The sequence below is a fragment of the Zonotrichia leucophrys genome, unplaced genomic scaffold (assembly GCF_028769735.1).
Source record: "Zonotrichia leucophrys gambelii isolate GWCS_2022_RI unplaced genomic scaffold, RI_Zleu_2.0 Scaffold_234_80402, whole genome shotgun sequence".
Lineage (NCBI taxonomy): Eukaryota > Metazoa > Chordata > Aves > Passeriformes > Passerellidae > Zonotrichia > Zonotrichia leucophrys.
In genome coordinates, this window is record NW_026992439.1 from 5,617 (window position 1) to 29,410 (window position 23,794).

The 23,794-nt window shown below is 48.4% G+C and overlaps 1 protein-coding gene across 1 annotated transcript; it reads right to left on the bottom strand.

Annotated features, from left to right (window-relative positions):
* Window positions 1-6,367: 6,367 nt before the first annotated feature.
* Window positions 6,368-14,677, bottom strand: LOC135441311 (olfactory receptor 14J1-like; the record flags this gene model as incomplete). The annotated part of the gene is made up of 3 exons (XM_064700854.1): window positions 14,609-14,677; window positions 11,575-11,764; window positions 6,368-6,951 (listed from the first exon to the last, which is right to left on the bottom strand). Coding segments are annotated over exons 1-3 (843 nt in total), but the record flags the coding sequence as incomplete, so codon positions are not given.
* Window positions 14,678-23,794: the final 9,117 nt, after the last annotated feature.

Sequence of the window (23,794 nt, forward strand, 5' to 3'; positions counted from 1 at the left end):
GTTTCCCATAGGAACCAGTCCTGAAACAACAGGCCCCCCTCACTCCTGGCACTGGTTTGTGCTGTTCAGAACTGGACTGTCTGTGCCTGTTCCCAATGGATTTATTCTCCACTGTTCCCTCCATGTGCCGTCCTGCTCCCCTCCTGGTGGTAGATTATAAAAGACCCCTGAGTTAACCAAAGACTTTGAAATTCTCACCGACATGACCAGAGGGATCTCTTGGCCAGGCCACAAGGATTTCATCTCTCTGTTGGTAGCTATTCCCTGCCTCCTTTCTCTCTTTCTCTGTCCTTTATCTCCTTTCTAATCCTTCTGTTACATCTGCTGTGGGCACTCAATCAAAGGTGCATTTGTTTTGATTGAAAGTCCCTTGCTGTGTGTCTTTAGGTGCTGGAAAATAATGATAAATAAAGTACACATAGTTCATAGTATAAAACGTAGACACCCGCCCTGGGATGGGGAATGTGCCTCTGTCTGACCTCTGGCAGGCCAGAGAAATAAATGTTATAGATAAGAAACAATAAACAACCTTGGAAACCAGAGACGAAGAATTCAGAGTCCTTCTTCAAAACACCAGGCTGGGAAAAAAGGATTCTCGAGGTCATCTCTGACTGCAGGGAACCCAAGATTGGCCATCTGGGCTGTCTGGGTCAACATTAGAGTAAATCCGGAAGTTTTGCTTTAGCCTATTAAGCCATGTTGCTGGGGTCTCGTCTTTTTCCTGGGTGCTGTCAAACGCTGACCTGGTATTACTCCCTCTAGGCACTGATTCTTTTATCCCTCTGGTCATCAGGGACCTGTAATCTCTCATATTCCTTCTCCCTTCTTCTTGATTAGGGTCCCAGACAGGCTCCACTAAAGGCATTTTTTGGTCACCTGGGCACCCAGATTGGTTTTCACACTCCCAAATTTTCGTTCCTGCAGTTCTTATTAATCCAGTCTCTTCTGGGGAAAACAGGATGTTAAAGATGGAGCTCAATTTTCCCCATGTATAAATACTAGGGCTAAAAATGGATCAATTTGATTTGCTATTCCTTCTGGGTCTTCCACTAAATTTCACAATTCTTTCTTAAAATTTCTAACTTGGGACGCAGTCAAAGGAGCGTTCACAAATCCAATCTCACTGGCCACCCCGCCTATGGGAACTTCTCTGAGGGGGAACAATTTTTCCACTTTACCCACTTTGGACTGGGTGTTACAACATCAGCTGTGGAGGCTGACTGGGTAACTTCACTCTTGGCCATGAGATTCTGAGATGTTGTTTGGCTTCTCATTTGTGCTGGGGGAGGCAGAGCAGGAACTTGCTGGTGAATAAGGGGTGCATGAGATGGCAGAGGTAAGGGAAGAGTAGTGAAGGGTAAAGAGAGTAAGGAGAGGGTTGAGGGGAAGGTGGTGGAGGTATAACTGGGTTAGGAGGTGGTAAAGGAATGACAGCTGGGAGAAGAGGAGGAATTGGGTCCACAGAGAGAGGAACTGGAGGAAGGACTTGAGGTACTGCAAGGGTAGGAGGGAGGTAAGTGGTCAAGGAAGTCGCAGTTTTTGTTAGCCTTCCCAGCCTCTTCTTTTACTTTACTGGCTTGCTTTCCCTCTTTTAATTTATAAACTCTTGTATTTTCCTCCTGTTCTGGTTTGACATTGGCACAAGGCCAAATGCCCGCATGAAAATACACCTTCTCTGGTGTCTGCTGTGAGATTTTGACCAGGAATAAACAAAGCAGGCTCTCACTTGAAAAAGAAGAAAAGTTTATTAACTAAACTACGAAAACAATTACTAAACTACACACCAAAGGAAGAAAAAGAAAAAAACAAGGAAAATGAAACCTCACAAAAACACTCTCCTCCTCCTCCTCCCCCCAAAATTCCCAATACAATACAATCCAAAATCAATTCTGGGTCCAGCACCACCCTTTAGAATGCTCAACTTCAGTTCCTCAAGAGGAGAGGGAGTCCTTCCATGTGTCCTGGTGGCCTTTTCCGTCCTTGTTCTGGTGCTCTCACCACCGGACCAGAATCAGGGCTGCTTCCAGGGTTGTCCTTTTAAGGAGGCTGTGTCCAGTTCCAGAAAAGCTCAATCTCTCACCTCTGGGACATCTGTCCCCCCCATATTTTATATACCCCCTGGGGCCGAGGGGTACCCACACTGAATCTTCTTTGGCTCTGGGACATTTCTCCCCCTGGACTCAGTCGCTGTATTCCAGGGAAACATAGCTCTGTCCATGGCTACACAAAAGAGTCCAGCATAAAATGCCACTCCCTCTTCTCCATCTTTCTAACATCTCTCACTCTCTCTCTGGTCCACATCTTCATCACTCGCTCATTTCCTTCGTCCTCCTCCACTCTTATCTCTCGTTTAGGAAGGGTTAATGTTCTGTGAAGTTTTCAGTGTCCAAAAAAGGGTTAAAAACTCCTCCAAGCGACTGGACTCCTAGCTGCACCCCCCCCCACCATCTCCTCAGCCGGGCTGCCTGCTGCCAGCACATGTTTACTATTTTCAAGGTAACGGCACACAAACACCGGCTGCACTCTCTCTGTCTGTCTCCAAGGTGGGGGGGGGGGGGGGGGGAACAGGCTGCCCATTGCTTCCCGGCATTTCTTTACTTCTTCCTTCCACCCTTGGGGGGGGGGGGCGGGGGCAGGCCTACCTCTCCCGGGCCGGGCCGCATGGCTTTTCCCCTCCCCCAGCCCAGCCAGCAACTGGGCCGGGGGAGAGACTCAACTCCTTCACCGCCAGAAATCCAAAAGAGAGACTTCCAGGGGGAGAGCCCTGCTTTTACCCTGTGTTCTCGGAGGTGGATCCCATTGCCCAGTGGTTAGGCCAGATGGCAATATTCAAATCTGAGCACTCATTGGCCCCATCCACACAGCATCCCAGAAATCCTGTTTCCGGGTCAAACCATGACACCTCCTCTGAGGTGTACTTTAGCCAACAGGTGACGTTATGTATGTGATAGGCCTTTTGCAGGATCTTGGGGCCAAAAAGAAGGTGCATCACCTTTGGACAGAGAGGTAAGTAACTCAGGAAATGTTTAAAGATGTTTTTAGCTCATGCAGAAAGAAAATTAGAGAGGTGAAAGCTTAAGGCTTAACCAGGCCACTTCTGTGAAGGATAATAAAAATGTTTCTATAAATACATTAATGGCAAAAGGAGGTACAAGGATAATCTCAATTCATTATTGGGGGAGATGCGGTTGCCAAATATGAAGGAAAGGCTGAGGTACTTAACCCCTCTTTGCCTCAGTTTTCAAGAATAAGTCAAGTTGTCTTCAAGACAAGTGTTGTCCTGAGCTGGTGGATGGGCACAGAGAGCAGAACAGCCGCCCTGTAATCCAGGAGGAAGCAGCTGCGGACCTGCTGAGCCACTCAGATGCTCACAGGTGTCTCTGGGAGCAGATGGGATCCATCCCAGGGGGATGAGGGAGCTGTGGACGAGCTCCCCAAACTGCTCTCCATCATTTACCATCAGTGCTGGTTCAGCAGGGAGGTCCCAGAGCACTGGAGGTGCCAGTGTGAGCCCATCCCCAAGCAGGGCTGGAAGGAGGAGCTGGGGAACTCCAGGCCTGTCAGCCTGACCTGGGTGCCTGGCAAGGTTATGGAACAGATCACCTTGAGTGCCATCCCAGGGCATCCACAGGATGGCCGAGGGATCAGAGCCAGCCAGCGTGGATTTCAATATCTGCACTGATGATCTGCATGATTGATGAGTCAATCCCCATTGAGTCCAGCATCAGCAAATTTACAGATGACACCAAGCTGGGTGTGAGTGGGGATCTGCTGGAGAGTAGGAGAGCTTTGCAGAGGGCCCTGGACAAGCTGGATCCAGGGACCAAATCCAACAAGGTGAGGTTGAACAATACCAAGTTCTGGGTCCTACACTTTGGCCACAACAACCCCTGCAGCGCTACAGGCTGGGGACAGAGTGGCTGGAAAGCGGCCAGGCAGAAAGGGACCTGCAGGGACTGATGGACAGCAGGCTGGACATGAGGCAGCAGTGTGCCCAGGTGGCCAAGAAGGCCAATGGCTCCTGGCCTGGATCAGGAATGGTGTGGCCAGCAGGAGTAGGGCAGGGATTCTTCCCCTGTGCTCAGCACTGGTGAGGCCACACCTCAAGTGCTGTTTGCAGTTCTGGGCTCCCAATTTAGGAAGGCCATGGAGGGGCTGGAGCGTGTCCAGAGAAGGGCAACAAGGCTGGTGAGAGGTCTGGAACCCTGTGAGTCCTGTGAGGAGAGGCTGAGGGAGCTGGGGTTGTTTATCCTGGAGAAGAGGAGGCTCCGGGAGACAAGAGGGTGTCAGGGCACAGGTTGGACTTGATGATCTCCAAGGTCTTTTCCAACCTGGCTGATTCTGTGATACTCTGGAACCACCCTTGGAGCAGTTGCAGGAGGAGCCCTGGGCCTCCTCTTCAGAAGCTCCAGCAGCCCTGGTCCCTCAGCTTCTCCTGCCAGCCCCAAAGCCCATCCTGTCAGTCCTGCAGAGCCTCTGCAGCCCCTCCTTGTCACAGACATCTTTTGCAGAAAATCCTTTCTTAGTATTTTTCCCTCTTCTGGGAAGCTGAGGCCCCAGAGAAAGAATGTAAACAATGGTTATCTGCTGCTGTGGAATGCAACAGGTTCACCCGTGATTGGCCTTCTGTGAGTGTTTGGATTTACTGACCACTCACAGGAGATTTGTTCTTGCTTTTTGCCTGGACACAGAACTTTGTTGATTAAATCCTTTTTCTATTCTAAGCTTAGAAGCTTCTGAACTTTTCTCTGTATTCCTTTAAGTATAGTCTTAATGTATTATATATCATAAAATAATAAATCCAGCCTTCTGATCATGAAGTCAAGATTCTCGTCTATCTCTTCACCCCTGAAAAACCCTTGCAAGCCTTGTAACACCTCCTCACTGCCCAGAACAGGGAGCCCCAGAGCCAGACACAGCAGCCCAGATGTGCCCCCCTGGCCTGGGGTGCCTCAGGCAAGGGAGCAGCACCAGGAAGGAGCAGGAGCCTGCAGACAAATCATGCAGAACTTGTAGGATGATCCTGCTGCCCAAGGGATGTTCCCATGGTGCCAGGTCAGGAACTGCAATGGGGATTGGGGCCAGAGAGGAAAGGGCAAACAGGGATGGGCTGTTTGCAGGGGAGGGGACAGGGATGGACAATAGGAGGAAATCTGGATCAGGAAAGAGGAAAGAAAGCAAAGGTGAGGCCAAGGAAATGCTGAGGGCAGTTTGGGGGTGGCTGCCAGGCAGCTCTGGCTCTGAGCAACAGCATCTGCAGTGGGACAGGAAACTCCCAGCTGACAGGAACAAACTTTCTGGCTGACTGCAGAGGCCAGGACAAAGCTGAGTGGTTTCCCTGCTGTCCCCCAGCCCTTGCTGGCCCCAGGGGCTGATGGCATTTGTGCTCCCTCAGGTTCATGTCCCCACACCAACAGCATGGGGGTGCTCCCCCTGCTCTGTGCAATGCAAACAGGGGCTGCTGAGCCAGTGCTGCCGTGTCTGTGCCTGCAAGGATGGGGCACCTGTGTGAGCTGGGGGAGAGGCCAGAGCAGCAGAGGGGGGATGTTGTTGGCAGCTCCATGAGGACACTCTGGGACGCTGCCCTGGGCTGTGCAGCGCACTGGGGATGGATCAGCCCCTGCTCTGCTGCTTCTTCCCGTCTGCCCCAGAGCCCTTGCAGAGCCCCAGCCATGCTGTTTGCCCCCAGCCTGCCCACGGCCAGCCTGGAGCTGCTCACGGGGCTTTTCTGTGCTGAGCATTGGCCTGGGCGTGTTCTTGAGAGAGTCTGGGCAAGGAGCCTGGAGCCCCCAGGCCCTGGCCTGAGGCGTCAGCACTGCCCCAGCAGTGCCCATGGCCTGTCCCTGCTGCAGCCCCAGCACTGCCACCCCCAGGGCTGTGCCCGGCCCCGAGAGCACTCAGGCCCTGCAGCAACACCAGGGCCACCAGGGCAGCAGGGCAGGGCCACGGCAGCAGCACTGACAACACCAAGTGCTGCTGCTGCTGCTGCAGCTGGGCACAGCTGCTGGGCCAGCCCTGATCTGCACCCAGCTCTGCACACAGACATTGCTGCTGCAGCTCCAGAGAAGGCAAGCAAAGGGGCATCTCTGGTGAAAACAATGCTGGGAGATCCTTTATTTCCTTCAAAGCCACCAAGAGACCAGCTCCTCATTGACACAGTCTGGGGCCATGGTGAAGGTGGAGAGAAACAAAGGGAGAAATGGCACAAGGAATGACAGTCATTTGTGGACAATAGTTAAAAAAATAAAAAAAAGGAAAAAACACCCACAACCAAACCAACAACAAGTATCAAAGATGATTTTTATTAGAAGTCTTTTTATTTAAGAAATTGTCCAGCAGTTTCATGACTCTGAAACCATCCAGTCACCAGTCTCGACACTGCAGCCTTGAGCTTCTGGTTCCTCAGGCTATAGATGAGGGGGTTCAGGGTTGGAGACACCACTGAGTACAGAACTGACACTGACAGATCCAGGGATGGGGAAGAAATGGAGGGGGGCTTCAGGTGAGCAAACACTGAAGTGCTGAGGAACAGAGAGACCACGACCAGGTGAGGGAGGCAGGTGGAAGAGGCTTTGTGCCGTCCCCGCTCAGAGCGGATCCTCAGCACTGCCCTGAAGATCTGCACATAGGAGAAAACAATGAACACAAAGCAGCCAAATGCTAAACAGACACTAACAGCAAGAAGCCCAAGTTCCCTGACATAGGATTTGGAGCAGGACAGTTTGAGGATCTGGGGAACTTCACAGAAGAACTGGCCCAGGGCATTGCCATGGCACAGGCGCAGGGAAAATGTATTGACCGTGTGCAGGAGAGCATTGAGAAAGGCACAGGCCCAGGCAGCTGCTGCCATGTGGGCACAAGCTCTGCTGCCTAGGAGGGTCCCATAGTGCAGGGGTTTGCAGATGGACACGTAGCGGTCATAGCACATGACAGTCAGGAGGAAATACTCTGCTGAGAGGAAGAACAGAAAGAAAAAGACCTGAGCAGCACATCCTGTGTAGGAGATGTTCCTGGTGTCCCAGAGGGAATTGTGCATGGCTTTGGGGACAGTGGTGCAGATGGAGCCCAGGTCAGTGAGAGCCAGGCTGAGCAGGAAGAAGAACATGGGCGTGTGCAGGTGGTGGCTGCAGGCTACAGCACTGATGATGAGGCCGTTGCCCAGGAGGGCAGCCAGGGAGATGCCCAGCAAGAGGCAGAAGTGCAGGAGCTGCAGCTGCCGTGTGTCTGCCAGTGCCAGCAGGAGGAAGTTCCTGATGGAGCTGCTGTTGGACATTCCTTCACTCTGGGCATGGTGCACTGTTGAAAGAAGACATTGACAAGCTGGGACAGCTTTCCTTGGGTCAATCCTATGCAATTTTGTAGGAACCCCCTCGAAGCTACTGATGTTGCTTTGAAGGAAATTTGCTAAATTTCTTTATTTTTGATTCCTGGTTTCTGTTCCTTTTGAGTTGCTGCTTCGGCAATGCTCTCAGCCTGAACAAAGAGGTGCCAGAGAGAAAACAGGACTGCCTGTGCCCCAGAGCAGTCAGATCTGCTGGAAGCACAGAGGTGCCTTTTGCTCATTTCATCTCCCTCTAGTTCAGGGTGCTCGCACTTTAAACATGCTTGAAAAATATAGCACACTTTTTGTAGACTCTAGTTTAAAATTCAGCATCTCTAAATTTTTTCACCTTCTCCTTTGCAGCTGGACAGGATGGGATATCCAAGGGTTGGCCTGGCTCTTTACTGCCTGGAGTTGTGCCTACTGGGAGCTGTTTTTCTCCATCCAAGCCATGTCCCTGCCTGTGTTGGCAGAGCCCAGCCCAGCCCTGGGGGCTCAGCTCTGCCCTGTAGACCCCTCCCAGCACAGGGCACTGCCCAGGGGCATCTCCCTGGCACCAGGGCCGTAAGGGCAGGGCACACAAACAGAGATGCTGCAAGCCAAGGTGCTGCTGCTGCTGTCTGTAGGGAGAGGAGGCTGAGGAGGCACTTTCTGAGGAATATCTGAGGCCCATCTGCTGATGCCCAGGGTGACAGTGCAGGAGTCTCAGTGACACAGGCAAAGCTGACAGCCCCTTTCCCTTCCCTTGAGGAGAAAACTGAGAGCAGCCCTGGCCATGCAGCACCGTCTTCAGAGCCCTGATGGGGGTGGCTCCTTCCACCTCCAACTTCTCTCCTGCAGCGTCCATGGGGAGCTGCCAGGCAGGCTGAGAGCTGCCCCTGGCAGGTGGCACATGCCCTGGGCTGGCCAAGAGCCCTGAGGGCTGCAGGAGCTGCTCTGCAGGACAGCCCTGGGCAGCCCTGGCTGCAGCCCCAGCTTCAGCCCCTGCAGCTGTCCCTGGCAGCAGGAGCCGTCCTGCCCTGTCCCTCTGACGGTGCCCAGGGCAGCCCCGCTCTGCAGCACATCCTCCTCCTGTGCCACACAGAAACTGGGAGAGTCCTCCTGACACATCCCCAGGCTGTGGGGTGTGCTGGCTTCAGGAGATCCCTCCAGGAGCACAGGGGACATTGCCCTGCACCCACACACTCACCATGCACAGGGCTGTGAAGATCTTTCCCCAAGTGAAGTCTCAGCTCAATGTCTTCCCAATCCTGACTGCCTTCAGCCTGTCTCTGCCTGGCTCCTGTCCCCTCAGTGCCTGCAGGCAGAGCCCTCAGCCCTGCTGGGCTGGGAGAGGAGCTGGTCCTGGCAAGAGCTGTTCCTTTAAAGCTCAGCAGCACAGACAGCACAAGGACTTTAATGAGCCTCTTGGGGATTTGGTGTTGTTTGCATCAGACTCGGTCCCTGAGAGTGTTTTCAAAAAACTTCTCAAGAACTCAAACTTAAATTTAGACTCCAAAGTTTCTTGAAGTTTTAATGGGTCCCACTGAGGGACACAACTGAGAAAGTGTCCCCAGGTTCCAGTTAGAGCAGAACACTGGAGGCAGTGATGACAGCTGGGGACAAACAAGGCAAAGGTGTGTCTGGTGCTGAGCAAAGCTGGATGTGTTTGAGGAATGCAAAGGGCCAAGGCCTGAGTCCCAGACCCTGCCAAGGCAGATCCTGTCTCTCCCTCCTTGCTCAGGGATCTTCCCGGGATGGGCACTGGCATGTGGGGATGTGCAATGGCAAGGACAGGAGCATGGGGCGGCCCCTGCCAGGCTGCTGAGCAGGGACAAGGAGGCAATGAGGCCCCAGGCCTGCAAGGGCACTTGTCTCCTGCTCCTGGCTCAATGCTTTCCTTTTTATTGAAAAGAACCATCCCTCCTTCCCAGGCACCCATTGTGGGAAAACAGGGCTCCCATGCAATTAACCAGTATGATTAAGCAGAAGCCATTTATTCTTTTCATTATGCACTTATTTATACATTCTAACCCTTCTGCATACACTAATCACGCTCTTCTTCATTGGTGCCTCTGTGTTGTCCTTGTGTTTTACAATCACTTGTCAGAGTATGTGATTGGTTACAGTCCAGGTGTTTCTCAGCCTTTCCTTTCTTCATTTAGCACAGTTTATGTCTTAGTAATCTTGGTGAATTCCAGAGGGCTCTGATAATAACTACAAGTGGTATGGCTGGTGCACAGTGTGGCCTAAGTTGTTCAGATACATTGCTACAATTAGCCCTTCTTCTTCTTGCGCCAGCCAAACCCTTTTCACTGTATTTTCTACCAAGCAGGTCACCAATTTTACTATGCGTGATATAGCACAATGGAATATAATAATAACACCTACTAATAACAAAGCTTCCTTTAATATATCTTTCAATCATCCAATTTTTCCCCATCCCTCAAACCATTTATCAAAGCCCAAATCATTCACAGTCAATTTCTGCATGTTGTCTTGTAGTTGTTTCAGTTTCCTGGGAATGAAAAAGAGGTTGATAAAACACATTCCTTCACAGTTCTCACACCTGTGCCCATGTGCTAACAGCAAAAAATCTATAGCAGCTCTATTTTGCAGTGTGCCGTGTCTAATACTATCTACATCAGTGAGCATTTGATTTAAAATAGCTGAACTTGTGTTCAGTGAGGGAATCCACAAAATCAGAGGGTTTTGGGAAAGCTGCAAAAGGCAGGCCTCAGAGACAGCAGAACTGTGATTAGAGCTAAGCAGCAGCCATGAGATAGGTCAGCAGAAAAATTATTTAAAAAGTAGAAAGGGCAAATAGAACAATGGTCTGTGTATTAACGCTTGTCTAGAATAACTCCCTAAGCTACAGAAAAGTTTTTCTAGCAAGATATTAGGAAGTTTGAAGCTTAATAATGGAGTTCTGTGCATTGTGTTTTAAGGCTTACAAGCAGGTATTGTATTTGAAATAAGCAAGCATTTTTTTTATCCAAAGGTATGTGTGCTTATAGTTGTTGGATAGAACTATCAATATGGTTTTGCTTTGTGTGATTGGTCAAAAAACTTATAAAGTAAGTTGTAACATTAAGTTCTCAATCTGCTGCTTGGGATGTGAGTTGCTGGCATCTTCCCATTGTCACAACCATGTAATGAGACTGATGCTGAAAAATAAAGCAGCTTGAGGCACGTTCCACAGCAGTCCCTTCCCGTTTGTGATTTGTACATAGCCCCCGGCTCTCTCTATACAAGAGAGTCTGTGCAAAGTACTTTACATTATTCAAATTCATTAATTCGAATGTCATATATATTTCACGAATTGCTCTCAAAAGGAACCAAACCCCTCTGTCTTAGGGCACTTTCATAGCAACATGTATGCACACCTCAAAGAAAGACCTCCAGTACTTGACCAGAATCATGAATCTAAAATTATTGAAGGGCCATAGCCTCTCATTATGTGGGGGAGAGGATATGCTTGTGTTTCTACAGATACAGGACCCCAATGGATTCCCAGAAGATTTATCAGTCCCTACGTAGACCACAGATCTGAAGACGACCCCTCGAATGAACACAAAGTCAGCTCCCTCTCCCACCATGCCACAGAAGCAGCTTTCTCTTGGAGATGAAGAAAAAAGAAATTCACATATTCAGCACTGTGGCAAGGGCACTCATCGCACGTAGATATAGATATATCTATAGCTATCTCAAATGCAGACACACCCCTCCCTTTTCCATCCCTCTACCAGTGACCCTTCATCCCTACTCCCTTCCTCTTTCCCCTCTTGAAACTACTCCTTTTTCCCTCCCTCAAACTTCCCTTAAAAAGAGAAGGGAGCGATTGGGAGGAGTTGGTAAGAACTATAGGGGGAACTTAAGAATATTTAAGAATGTATTAAAATAAGTCAACTAATGTGTGCTTTTACCATCCACAAGTGAAAACTACCCAGTGGAAAAGAAGAAGTATGATTCTTTCTGCGATACCTTCCAGGGCACCCCGCAGCAATGCCACTGTTGCCATCGTCTTTATCAGCGCCCTCACCCATATCCAAGTGACCAACAGCTGGATTGTTCCTCAGCCAAAACAAAATATCTGTGTCACTTTGGTGAAGTCATTAAAGCCAGACAGCCTTTGCATGGCCATGGCAAGCGTCGATGATCTGGTCTCAACATGCCTGGTGGGAGTCCCCCTGTCACCAAATGACTACCTGTACATAGGTAAGAAACCCAACCCCATGGGCACCTGGGACAAATGGACGACGATCCTCCCACACCATGTCTCCACAGGATTTGCTTTTCCAGGCCCAGGATGGTGTTCTGGACAGTGGTATGAGGCACAGGGTGGGTCTCCAGGCATCCAGTGGTGGCTTCCACCGTGGTCAGCATGTAGCGCTTGCCCTGGCATGTCTGGGGCAGTGTGATATAGTCAATCTGCCAGGCCTTCCCATACTTGTACTTGGACCACTGCCCACCATATCAGAGGGGCTTCACTCGCTTGGCCTGCTTGATGGCAGCACACGTCTCACAGTCATGGGTAACCTGAAAAATACTGTCCATGGTTAGACCCACCCCTCGGTCTCATGCCCACTTATAGGTGTCATCCCTGCCCTGATGACCTGAGGCATCATAGGCCCATCGAGCTGGGAACAACTCCCCCTTATGTTGCCAATCTCTAAGTCTATCTTTGACACCTCTATCTTTGCAGCCTGACCTACCTGCTCATTGTTTTGGTGTTCCTCACTGGCCTGACTCTTGGGGACATGGGCATCTACATGGCAGACATTCACAGACAGATTTTCTACCCAAGAGGCAATGTCTTTCCATCCATCAGCAGCCCAGACTGATTTTTCTCTACGCTGCTAGTTGGCCTTTTTCCACCTTTCCAGCCATCCCCACAGAGCATTGGCTACCATCCATGAATCAGTGCACAGGTCGAGCTTTGGCCACTTCTCTCTTTCAGCAATGTCCAGGGGCAGCTGAATGGCCTTGAGTTCCTCAAGTTGACTTGATCCACTTTCTCCTTCAGTAGCTTGTGCAAATGTTGTGTGGGGCTCCATACCGCTGCTTTTCACTTCTGGCTCATCCCTACAATGCGACAGGAACCGTCAGTGAAAAGAGCATGGTGTGCTTCCTCTGCTGGTAGCTAATTGTATGGTGGAGCTTCTTTAGCCTTGTCACTTGTTTCTCTTCATCAGTGAGACAAAAGTTCTCACCTTCCAGCCAGTATGTAATTGTCTCCAAAATCCCAGGGCGATTCAGGTTTCCAATACGGGCGTGCTGTGTGATGCTGGCAATTAATTTACTCCATGTGGCATCAGTGGCATGGTGCGTAGAGGGAACCTTTCCTTTAAACATCCACTCCAGCACTGGTATTCAGGGTGCCAGGAGGAGTTGTGTTTCCATGCCAGCCACTCTGAGGCCCCTTGAACTACTTCATAGTTGGCCAAGATTTCCTTCTCTGTGGGAGTGTAGTTGGTTTCAGGCCCTCTGTAGCTTTGACTCCAAAATCCCATTGGTCGGCCCCAAGTCTCCCCAGGCACCCTCTGCCAAAGGCTCCAGGACAAGCCGTGGTTCCCAGCTGCAGAGTAGAGCACGTTCTTCACCTCTGGTCCTGTCCTGGACTGGACCAAGGGCTACTGCATGAGTGATTTGCTTGATCTGGGCAAAGGCTTGTTGCTGTTTAGGGCCTCAGTGAAAATCATTCTTCTTCTTGCCGGTGACCAGGCAGAGAGGGTTCACAATCTGGCTGTACTCGGGAATGGGCATTCACCAAAAGCTCATGGCACCTTGAAAAGCTTGTGTTTCCTTTTTGCTGGTTGATGGAGACATCGTGGTGATCTTAATAATGACCTCAGTGGGAATCTGACACCGTCCATCTTGCCACTTTACTCCCAGGAACTGGATCTCTCGGGCAGGTCCTTTTATTTTGCTCATCTTGATGGTGAAGCTGGTTTCCAGCAGAATCTGGATAATCCTCTCTCCTTTCTCAAACACTTCCATTGCTGTGTTCCCCCAAAAAATGATGTAATTGATGTACTGAAGATGTTCTGGAGCCTCACCCTTTTCCAGTGCAGCCTGGATCAGTCCATGGCAGATGGTGGGGCTGTGCTTCCACCCCTGGGGCAGTCGGTTCCAGGTGTACTGCATGCCCCTCCAGGTGAAAGCAAACTGAGGCCTGCATTTTGCTGCCAGAGGAATGGAGAAAAACACGTTGGCAATGTCAATAGTGGCAAAGCACTTTGCTGCCTTGGACTCCAGCTCGTACTGGAGTTCCAGCATGTCTGGCACAGCAGTGCTCAGGGGTGGAGTCACTTCATTCAAGGCACAATAGTCCACAGTCAATCTCCATTCTCTGTCAGACTTGTGCACAGGCCAGATGGGACTGTTGAAGGGTGAGTGTGTTTTGCTGACCATCCCTTGGCTCTCCAGCTCATGGATCATTCTGTGGATGGGGATCACGGCATCTCAATGTGTTCAATATTGCCAGCGGTGCACAGTCAAGGTGACAATTCGCACTTGCTGCTCTTCTACCCTCAGGAGTCCTACTGCAGATGGGTTTTCTGATAGTCCAGGCAAGGTGTTTAATTGATTAATGTCCTCTACCTCTACAGCAGCTATTCCGAAGGCCCAGCTGAGTCCCTTTGGGTCTTTGTAAAGCTGTTCCAGAGGAAGTCTATGCCCAGAATCCACGGGGCCTCTGGGCCAGTCACAATAGGATGTTTCTGCCACTCCTTCCCAGTCAGGCTCACCTCAGCCCCCAACAGGGTCAATTGCTGTGATCTCCCTTGCACCCCAGCAATGGAAACAGGTTCTGCCCCCACATGTCCCGATGGTATCAGGATACACTGCACAGCTGTATCAACAAAGGCGTTGTATTTTTGTGGTTCTGATGTGCCAGGCCATCGGATCCACACCGTCCAGAAGATCCAGTTTTCCCCATGCCTCTTCCTTCCTGGCTAGAGGCAGGACCCCTCTAACCCTGGTTATTATTTCTTTCCTGGGCATACATACTAGAGGTACTTTCAAGGGAATCTGACAGATCTCACCTGGCAGCTCGGTCATGGGAGGCTGAGGCTACCTTCATTTTGGTGGAACTCTTTGGTTTCCCTCTTTGTGTTGATGCACTTGTGCTGCCAGGACAGAAGTGGGCTTCCCATCCCACACTCATACGTCTTCCCCATGGTAACACAGGAAAAACCACAGGTCAGCCCGTGGGGTGTACCGTCTCTCTCTGGCTGGGGGATATTGGGCTCTGACTTTGGGGCCTGTGACTCACACTGGTGCCATATGGGAACTGTTTCTCTTTACCTCCTCCTTCATCTCCCTCCTCTCCTCTCTGATCAGGTCCTTGATCATACCATAGACATGAGCCTGCATTGGGCTATTGATCACACTCTCACAATTTCAAAGCTTGTTGGTGACAGAACCCACTTGTCTCTTGGTGGGTATCAGCATTAATCATTGCAATGAAGGGGGTGTATTGAGATGGCCCCAGATTTGCCAGGCTACAAAACATTTTCCCTGAGCACCTGACCTTGTTGGGGTCATTATCATGCTGTCCATCCCTCCCAAAGAGTACCTCCAATACTGCCACTTCTCTCAGCTCTTGGATCCCTTCCTTGAAGGTCTTCCAGCACATTCTATGGTGGTGTTTTGCATTCTCTCCCTGTGGACAAACCTCTCTCTGACACTCATAAAAAGCTGATCCCAGAGGGAAAGGTACCGTGATTCCCTTACAAAAATCTGATTCACATCTGAGTCCTGGGTCAAGGGTCCCTAATTCCTTGCCTCACTGCCATTCAGTTGCATGCCTGTACCCATAAGGTCCCAGACCTGGAGTAACCAGGTTGTATAAGCCTCATGTCCCCGTCGTATGTTGGAGGATTTTGTTCAGACATGGCTTGAAGGAAAAAAGGCTATGAATATATACAGCTGATTAAAAAGTTAAAGGCAGCTGTAAGCAGCTATTGGAATAAGTATCCCAATATAACCAGTTAGATGGTGCCCAGGCCAGTTCTGACCTTCGCTGCTGAGCCACAGGCAGCACTGCGGTGTTTTACCCCAGAGATACCTTGGCTGGCGGCAGAGTGCAGCGGGGCACAAGACAGGACTCCGTTCTCCTCAGGAGAGAGCTTCTGGCGATGGTAGAAAGGGAATGGATTCTGCTAGAAGGTAGCCAGATGTTTATTCCAAGAGTACAGAGGTCTGCACTGGGCCACTGCTGGTAACAGAATGCCGGCCGCATGGTCTCATTAACCTTATAAGCTCGGGGACAGGGGAAGGGGAGGGGACAGGTGAGTTACCAACCAGGTGAAGGGGGCAGGGTCTCAAGGGAGGATGACACTTAGACAGGCCAATGACCCCCAGGCCTGAGGAGCATCCTTTGAAATCGACGAATCACACGACGCCTTGCTGGTATGTTAGCCTGATTGACAGGGCACACTCAGCAAGGGGTGAGGGGGAAGGGAGAAGGGATAGGTACACATGGGAAGGGCCCCGGAAGTTTAAAACCGGACATTGCAACACACCACAACAAGCAGCAAGTTCTCAGGCTTTTTCCTTAACAACAGTAAACACCATGTCCTTGAATAGTGATGAGAAAGCATGGTGGAAAACATGGAGCCCTTGAGAACAGTTAATAACAAGTCAACAACAGGATGAGAAAAACAAATGTTAGTCTCAACAAGAAACCACAGGTATTGACAACAAAAGGAGGGGTTGGTGTGTAATCTGTAGCCAATAATGAGCTTGGGTTTTGCAATATGTATGAACTTAATTAACACTACTATAAAAGTGTGTATGCTGGATCAATAAATAGGAGTTCGATGCTGATCAATAAGGATGTGGTCGACTCCCTTCGCTTCCTCAGTCGTACTATGTCTTTGTGCAGATTACAGAGACTTTTGTACATCAGGGACTCGGTGATGGTCTCAACCATTGGCTCCCCTGTGGGTTGTGAGGGCCCTCCATTCTTATCTTTATCTGGGTGCTCTGGTTTCATCTTAGACCTCCTTGTTTCCACAGGAGAGACCGCTTCTGTCTGTGACTGCCCTTGCAGTTCAGCTGGAACCTTAACAGTTGTAACATCTGTGGATTCCACTGCTGCACCATCAGACTCTTCCTCTTTGAGGCAGGGGGAAGGTTTCTCACCAGGTGAGGAAATGTACTCCTTCAGCTGAGGAAATGTACTCCTTCAGCATCTGGCCCATCTCCTTCACCAGAACCCCCACCCAGTCTGGGTGGTTCATTTCTGAGGTGGGCTGTGGGGCAGGGTCAGGCTCTGGGGCAGCAGCATCCCTGGTCTCTGGGGCAGGTGTCAGCATGGTTATCCAGGTCAATCTTCCCTGATCTCTGAATGCTAAATAGAACAGGCCTATCAGCAGCACCAACCATTGTATGATATCATTAGCATTTAGAGTGGATCTGAATCCTTTGAAAACTGGTGGGGCAGACCCAAAGAGCTGGGTGAAGGGTAGGGAGAAAAGTTCCCCGGTGTCATTTCCTCACACTAAGTACCATTATTAAAGTAATCCCAAAACCACACAGTGTGTGATAGCTCTGAATCCATGTGCCTGCCTTCCAGTGGAAGTTAAAAATCCATGAATTCCTCACCTTACTAAGCCATAAAGCAAACTGGAAAACAGCCACAGCAGCCTTAGTTCTAGGACCCATGTTTAGATACGGGTCTTCAAATGGTTAGAAATATAGCCACAACCACGTGCCACTCAAACCAGGGTAAGTTAGACCACATGGTGACACTTAACGAGGTTTCTATATCAGCTCACAAAAATTAGATTACTCAAGAACTATTATTCCTTTTTCACCCTTTTTCTATCAATGCCCCTGGGCCTAACATTGGGTGCGAAAATCTGTCTTGGTTTGGAAAGACAGCTCTCTGCTTAATGAAGGCAGGAGCCTTCTTTGAAATGGAAAGTGTAAACCCCCTGCCTCCAAATTATTATAATTTCTAAATTAAAAGGCTTTCAGGCAAAGCTATGGGAATAGGAATAACAGTTCTTTACTAGGAAAATTTTAAAAAAATACAAATGTAGTAGTACAAAAATCCTCAGAAAACAAACAACTGAGAGAGTCAGAATATGACCTGACACCCTGTGGGTCAGAGTGTTGGCAGTACTCCCATTAAATGGTGGCTGCAGCCCTCCTGCAGTGACAGGTGTGGTTCTGTTGAATCCTGTAGAAGGGTGGAGTTTTCCTCTGAAAGTCCGATGGTGGTATAGATAGATCTGGTCTTCCTCTGGGAATCCAGTGGAGAAGAAAGCTGCTCCTCTGCAAATTCAGTGGGAAAAGGCTGCTCTGGTGTCCTAAAATCTAAAATTATATCCTGGTAGGAATGCTTGGCTCCTCCCTCTGGGTGGAGCATTTCACAATGGGATGCTGTCATTTTATCAGCCATGCAGTGACACTTAATGGCCCATTAACAGAGGATATTTCCCAGAGGGAGGATTGGTTTGTGGAAGACATAAGGAAAACTGTCCAAATAACAGAAGATAACTGCCCCACCTCTAACAGATAGAATACATACCCGCAGCTAAATCTTTCATTCCATATCTGGAGTCACTCTGGATTGACAGGAGGCCTGCCCTCAGGAAATGAGAGGGCCGACCAACTGATGGCACCACTTTGGGCCTCTGTTTCTCCTATTATTGATAAGCTGGGCCAGGTACAAAGGGTTCACAAGTTTTTTCACCAAAGCGCAAAAGTTTTACCCAAACAATTTTGAATATCACTGCAGGATGCTGAAGGAATTGTCACAACCTGTCTGCAATGCCAGGGTATGATTGGTGGATTGGGTCCTGGAGTCAGCCCTCACAACCTGGGGCCCCTGCAGTTACGGCAATCTGATGTGACCATCTACGCCTCTTTTGGTCACTTTAAATGCATGCATGTAATTATAGACACCTTTTCTGCCATGGTTTGTGCCACTCCTGTGACAAGTGAAGGATCTCGTTTTGTCATTCGACACTTGCAAGGCTGCTTTGCCATCATGGGCTTGCCTCAGGACAGACAATGGGTCAGGATATACAGCCTGACAGACCCAAGATTTCTTGGCTCATTGGGGAGGGAAGCAGAGCACAGGTATTCTAGGTAACTCCACAGGACAAGCTACTGTTGAAAGAACACATCAGGTACGGAAAGGACTGCTTGATAAACAAAAACTTGGGGAGGATGGGCTGAGCCCACAGGACAGAGTGCTGAAAGCAGTTTATGTTATGAATCCTCTATGGCTAGTAGGTACTGGTAGTGACCCACCGGCATTAACACATTACTCAGGTTTGCAGCAGGAAGGGATTATGCTTGTATCCTTACAGACAAAGGACCCTGATGGATACCAGTGAAATGGGTTCATCCCTGGCTTGAGAAGGACACTCTGATCCCTGATATCACCAATGAAACAACAACCAGCATTATCTGAAAACAACTGTGAACGCTTTTGCTATCCTTGGATGAGATTGGAATTGTGGGGTGTGGATCAGATTGGTGGTATGAGTTTAGAAGGATCTTCTTCCCAAGGTGTATAGAGTGCAGACATCGGCACACCCAAAAATTCAATACCCGGGTGGTTTTATCCCAAGAAACAGGAACAATGGTTAAATCACCTGAAATCTGTCAAGAAGTGCTGAAGTTGTTTAAGTCTCAGGAGCAGTTGGGGCAGGCTTTTCAGTGGTATCATATTGAACTCTGGAAGCTGGAGCAAAAAGAGAGAATAAGATCAAGGTCATTGAATGCAGAAAAGGAATAATTATCCCTGGGACTTGGGGAGTTAGACCTGAGCAATGGGAACAAATGAAGCAAAGGTGGGAAGAGAAGAACAAAAGGAGACAGAATAGGAGCAGAATGCAAAGAACAAGAGGCACAGTCAGTTTGGATTTTATCCCTGATCTCATAGAGGAAGTGGGTTTTGCCAATGATAAAGATGAAGAATAGTCCTAAATTAGATGTGCGGGTTTTTGGGAGTCTTCCTCTGTTACTTGTGATATGTGGCTACATCTGTAGTGCAGAAAAAATTAACCCACCAGGATGGCATCAGCAGAATATGTGGCTTACTTGGGCCAATGCTACTGGGGTGGACTCCTTTCGTTTACCCTTAGCCATGCCAGGAGATCCCTTCTGTACATGTTTAATTGGTATCCCAACAACTGATTTTACTGGTTTTGCAAAATGGGTAGGAGCCAGAGGAAAGCGATTTATGAGAGGAAATACATCAAGTGTGGAGAATCACTGGTGTAACACAACCAGAGGTTGTACAAAATCAGACATATGCAAAAGGTTGGGAATTAGGCCAAACAGTGAGGGCTTCCAAGCAGGTATGAAAACACAATCACTGAATGAAAGCAGACTAGACCCCCAAGAATTAGACTTGCTAGGATTGCTACGTAGGAATTATTGCTTATTTTTAAACTATTGTTTAAACTCAAAATCAACTGATACGAGCAATGTCCTAGTCCCACTTCCCAAAAACAATAGTGTCATCCTTAGTCCCAATTCTCCCTAGTATAAGAATGTGACCAAATATTGCCACAATTGGACTTATCCTGGAAGTGCTGGTGCAAATGTGACCGCACAAAAGCTTCTACCAGGTGTCTTATTAATCTGTGGGGATAGGGCATGGCCTGCAATTCCGAGCAATCCGTTTGGTGGTTCTGGTTATTTAGGAAAGCTAACCACGTTTGCCTCAAGCATGTGTGTTGGGATCGGCGGGAGAAATGCGGCATGCAATATGAGTGATCAGCAAATCTCAAACTTTATTGATAGGTATACATCTTTATATCGGTGTTAATGAGGCCAATACATATTGCAAAGGCGAGCTTACTATTGGTTAGTTACTTATCAGCCAACTACGCCTACTTCTGCAGACTTGTGGATATTTTACTGAAGCTTTTCTTCATATTTCTGCCAAAGATGCTCTCCCCTATCCTGCTGTTGCCCCAAGGGCACAATGTCCTTGCCAGTTATTGAACACTGACTACTGACTCCTGTATTGTCCCCTTCAAGCTTAACCAGCGGCATCATGTTGACATGACCTTTCTCAGCTAACTAACTGTCCACAAAGCTCTCCACACTTCCCCCATTTTTCTCTTGGACAAGCATAGTCTGATTAAATGCAGCAGCTATCATCCTTTGCACCATGTTCTGTAAGCACATGCAAAAACACGGCAAAATTAACACTACTAACAGAGCTATAATGCCCACTATAATGCTAACTTTAACAACAGAACGTAACCATGATCTTAGGCCTAACAATAAGAGCCATCCATCAATACCGAAACCTGATTCTACCTGTAAGTTTCCAGTTAACCTTCACAATTCAGCCAGCTGGGCATGGATGGACTGCGAATGGTCAGAAAAGTTCATGCAACATATGCTCTCAAATTCTTCACAGCCATGGCCTTGTTCAAGTAAAAGAAATTCAATCGCAGCTCTATTCTGAAGCGTTGCATGGCGAATAGAATCAACATCAAGCAAAAGGCTAGAAAGTGCCAAAGAGGTGGCATTGGTTTGCTTTGCAAGCCAGCATCTCAACTTATTTTGGGTACCATGGGTACCTGCAGCTGCCACCCCTGGAGTCAGAAAGGATGCTGTAATTATGGCTCTTGGGGACCAAAATTTTACATCATCCCTACAGTCAGCAGTAAATGCATGGATCATTCTCTTATGTCGATGATGGCGGCGGCTCATGTTTAATATCATGGACGTATTGGGTGTAAGCAGAGACAGCCGTCCAATTGTACATGGCCCCTGGTGCAGAATCGATGGGACACCAGGCCAAGCACGGTCCCTACAGATTAAGAAGTAACCTGCTGGCAGTTGAATAGAGTCATTTGATGAGATTGACACTTTCCCTGTGGTATAATGGCACCAAGCTGTTGGATTGCGATAGACAGCCATGTTGGAAGTTACAATATTGGAATGGTTTTTTGCTGAAAGCTGGCTTCTATGGTTAAAATTAATACATGCATCTGCCATCAGTGAATCTAAAAGCTCCAATTCTTGGGGTTCCTGTGGTGCTATGGGGAAGTGAGAAACCCATTGGTCCCAATTACCTACACTTGTCTTAGCATTGTCGGTTTTGCAGGTGGGTACGCCTGAGGGACATGGCCAGGGATCTGCTGGTAGCCTAACCAAGCAAGTTGTAAATGGATTACCAGGAGAAGATAATGACAGGCAAATAGCCTCCTGGTTAGTTAAGTTTGCCAGGGTGACCCAAATGTTAGCCTTGGGCTGAGGTGGGGCCTATGCATGATGAGTTTTCACTTCTCCGGCAGCATCTGCACTGTCTGATAAGAGGATGAGGATTAGTAAGGCAACAGCATAAATTTGCCACATCACCCTGATCTTCCCAGGCACTGCTTTGAACCACCCAGACATTTGGGAGATAAACATGTTTCTCACAAGTCGTTAAGAATGTCTCTTCTTTCCTTTCTTTTTCTTTCTCTTTGATTTGCTCAGATTTAACTTCTTTAGGTCTCTCAGACAATTGTCCCACGCTTGGTTGGGATCTTGATCTGCTGAAATTGGACTTATTACACTTGATTGTGAAAGGGGAATACTTCAACTACAGTTAGACTGTAAAATCTGTGACTGGGATTGTCTTAAAGCGCGTATAACTAAATGCTGGGTTTCTTACCTAAACTATGCAAGAATTTTCTGTTCTGGAGATTCATACAACTGCAATCTTTGGCGGCCAGGTAATCTTGTAAAGGCTTGAAGTTCTGCTTGCCAGGAGCTCAACTGCTAATAAAATTCACAGCTCTTGCACCACAAGTCAGGTAATTGGGTCTGATGTACTCACTTACTTTGCTGACAACTTCTGCAAAATACTTACGCGGCACACTGTTTATTTTGACAATCAATACAAGCTGGATTCTTATGCCCTCTAAATTCAAATGTAGAGAGCACTGGAAGCAGGCTTAGTATATTATCTAAGGATTTGCACCGATCAATAGCTCGGTCGATAGCCAAACTACACTGTCCTTTCAGCTTTAGAAGTATTGGTCAAAGGATGATCAACAGCTTCGTCTCCGCTCTCTGACAGTCTTCTTTGCTCAGTTGATGGAGGTCTGTTGGTTCTATCTAACACAGATGCTTGGGTCCATTTAGCAGGTACCCATAAGGATCTTGTAGGGGTAGAAACACAAAGATATCCTTGGCCCCAATATAACACCTTAGCAGGACCTTGCCATTGTCTTGTTTTGGGATCTCTGTATTTTACCCATACGTCTTGCTTTACACTTTCTTTCTCCTGTACATAGTGGCGAATTACAGCAGGAACTTTGCTTTCCTCAAAAACACACAAGTGATTTAAAACAAATAAACACCTTAACAATCTTTCTTGTGGCTCTCTAATATCTTTGTATTTACCTAGATATCTTTTCAAGGTACCATTAACTCTTTCTACGATTGCTTGCTCTGTCGGGGAATTAGGAATGCCTATCACATGTTCTATTCCCCACATTTGCATAAACTGCAAATTCTTTTGTTGCAGTAGGCAGGCCCGTTATCTCTCTTAATACACTGTGGCACTCCCATTACAGCAAAGCAGCTGCTGAAATGCCTCTCCACTTGCCCGACTTTCTCACCAGACTGTGCTGTGGCCCATATAAAATGACTATAGGTGTCTATAGTAACATGCACGTACTTCATCCTTCCGAACTCAGCAACATGTGTGACATCCATTTGCCAGGTCTCATTCGTATTCAACCCTCTTGGGTTAACCCCCAGACCTAACCCGCAACCCCCATTATGATGACTACATATGGGACAGGCTTTGACTATTGCCCGTGCTTCGTCCATAGATATCTGAAATTCTCTATGGAGACCTTTTGCATTTTGGTGAAACATGCAATGTGCCTCTCTGGCCATAGTCTGCCTGGGAATTGGAGTCATTTGTGTGATTGAGACTAGCTTATCTGCTCGTGCATTACCCTGTTGCCTTCTGATACAAGGCAGGCGGCCTGGTTTCAGGAAACAGCACGGCGACCCCCTTCCCCGGGGTCGCTCGGGCCTAAGAAACACGCGGACACCAATATGGTGGAGGATCAAAGGCCTTTATTCTCTCTTCTCGTGGGGTTTTATAGTCTAAGGGGCTTCTATGTCAGGTGGGGGTCTGTCTTTACCATCTATGGTTAGTAGGGATGGAAAAGTTACCTGGGCAAGTGGAAAATTATGGGAATCTGGTTCAGGGGGCTACATTCCTATGTTAATTTTCTTATCTAAGGGGGCAGGGGCCCTGTCTTCCCGTAACATCACGAGATCTTCCGAACGCCAGGCCCTATCTGCTACATTACCCTCTCCCAGACCAATATCCCATTTGTGACTTCTGATACGGATAACAGAAAAAGGATGTTTTCTCTGCTTAATCGCCCTCTGTAACTGAATAAACAGCTCATGTAAGCTCCTGTTTTGAACCTCTTTTATAGAGGCATCCTCTATTCACTCACACACTCCTGCAACATACAAAGAATCTGTCACAAT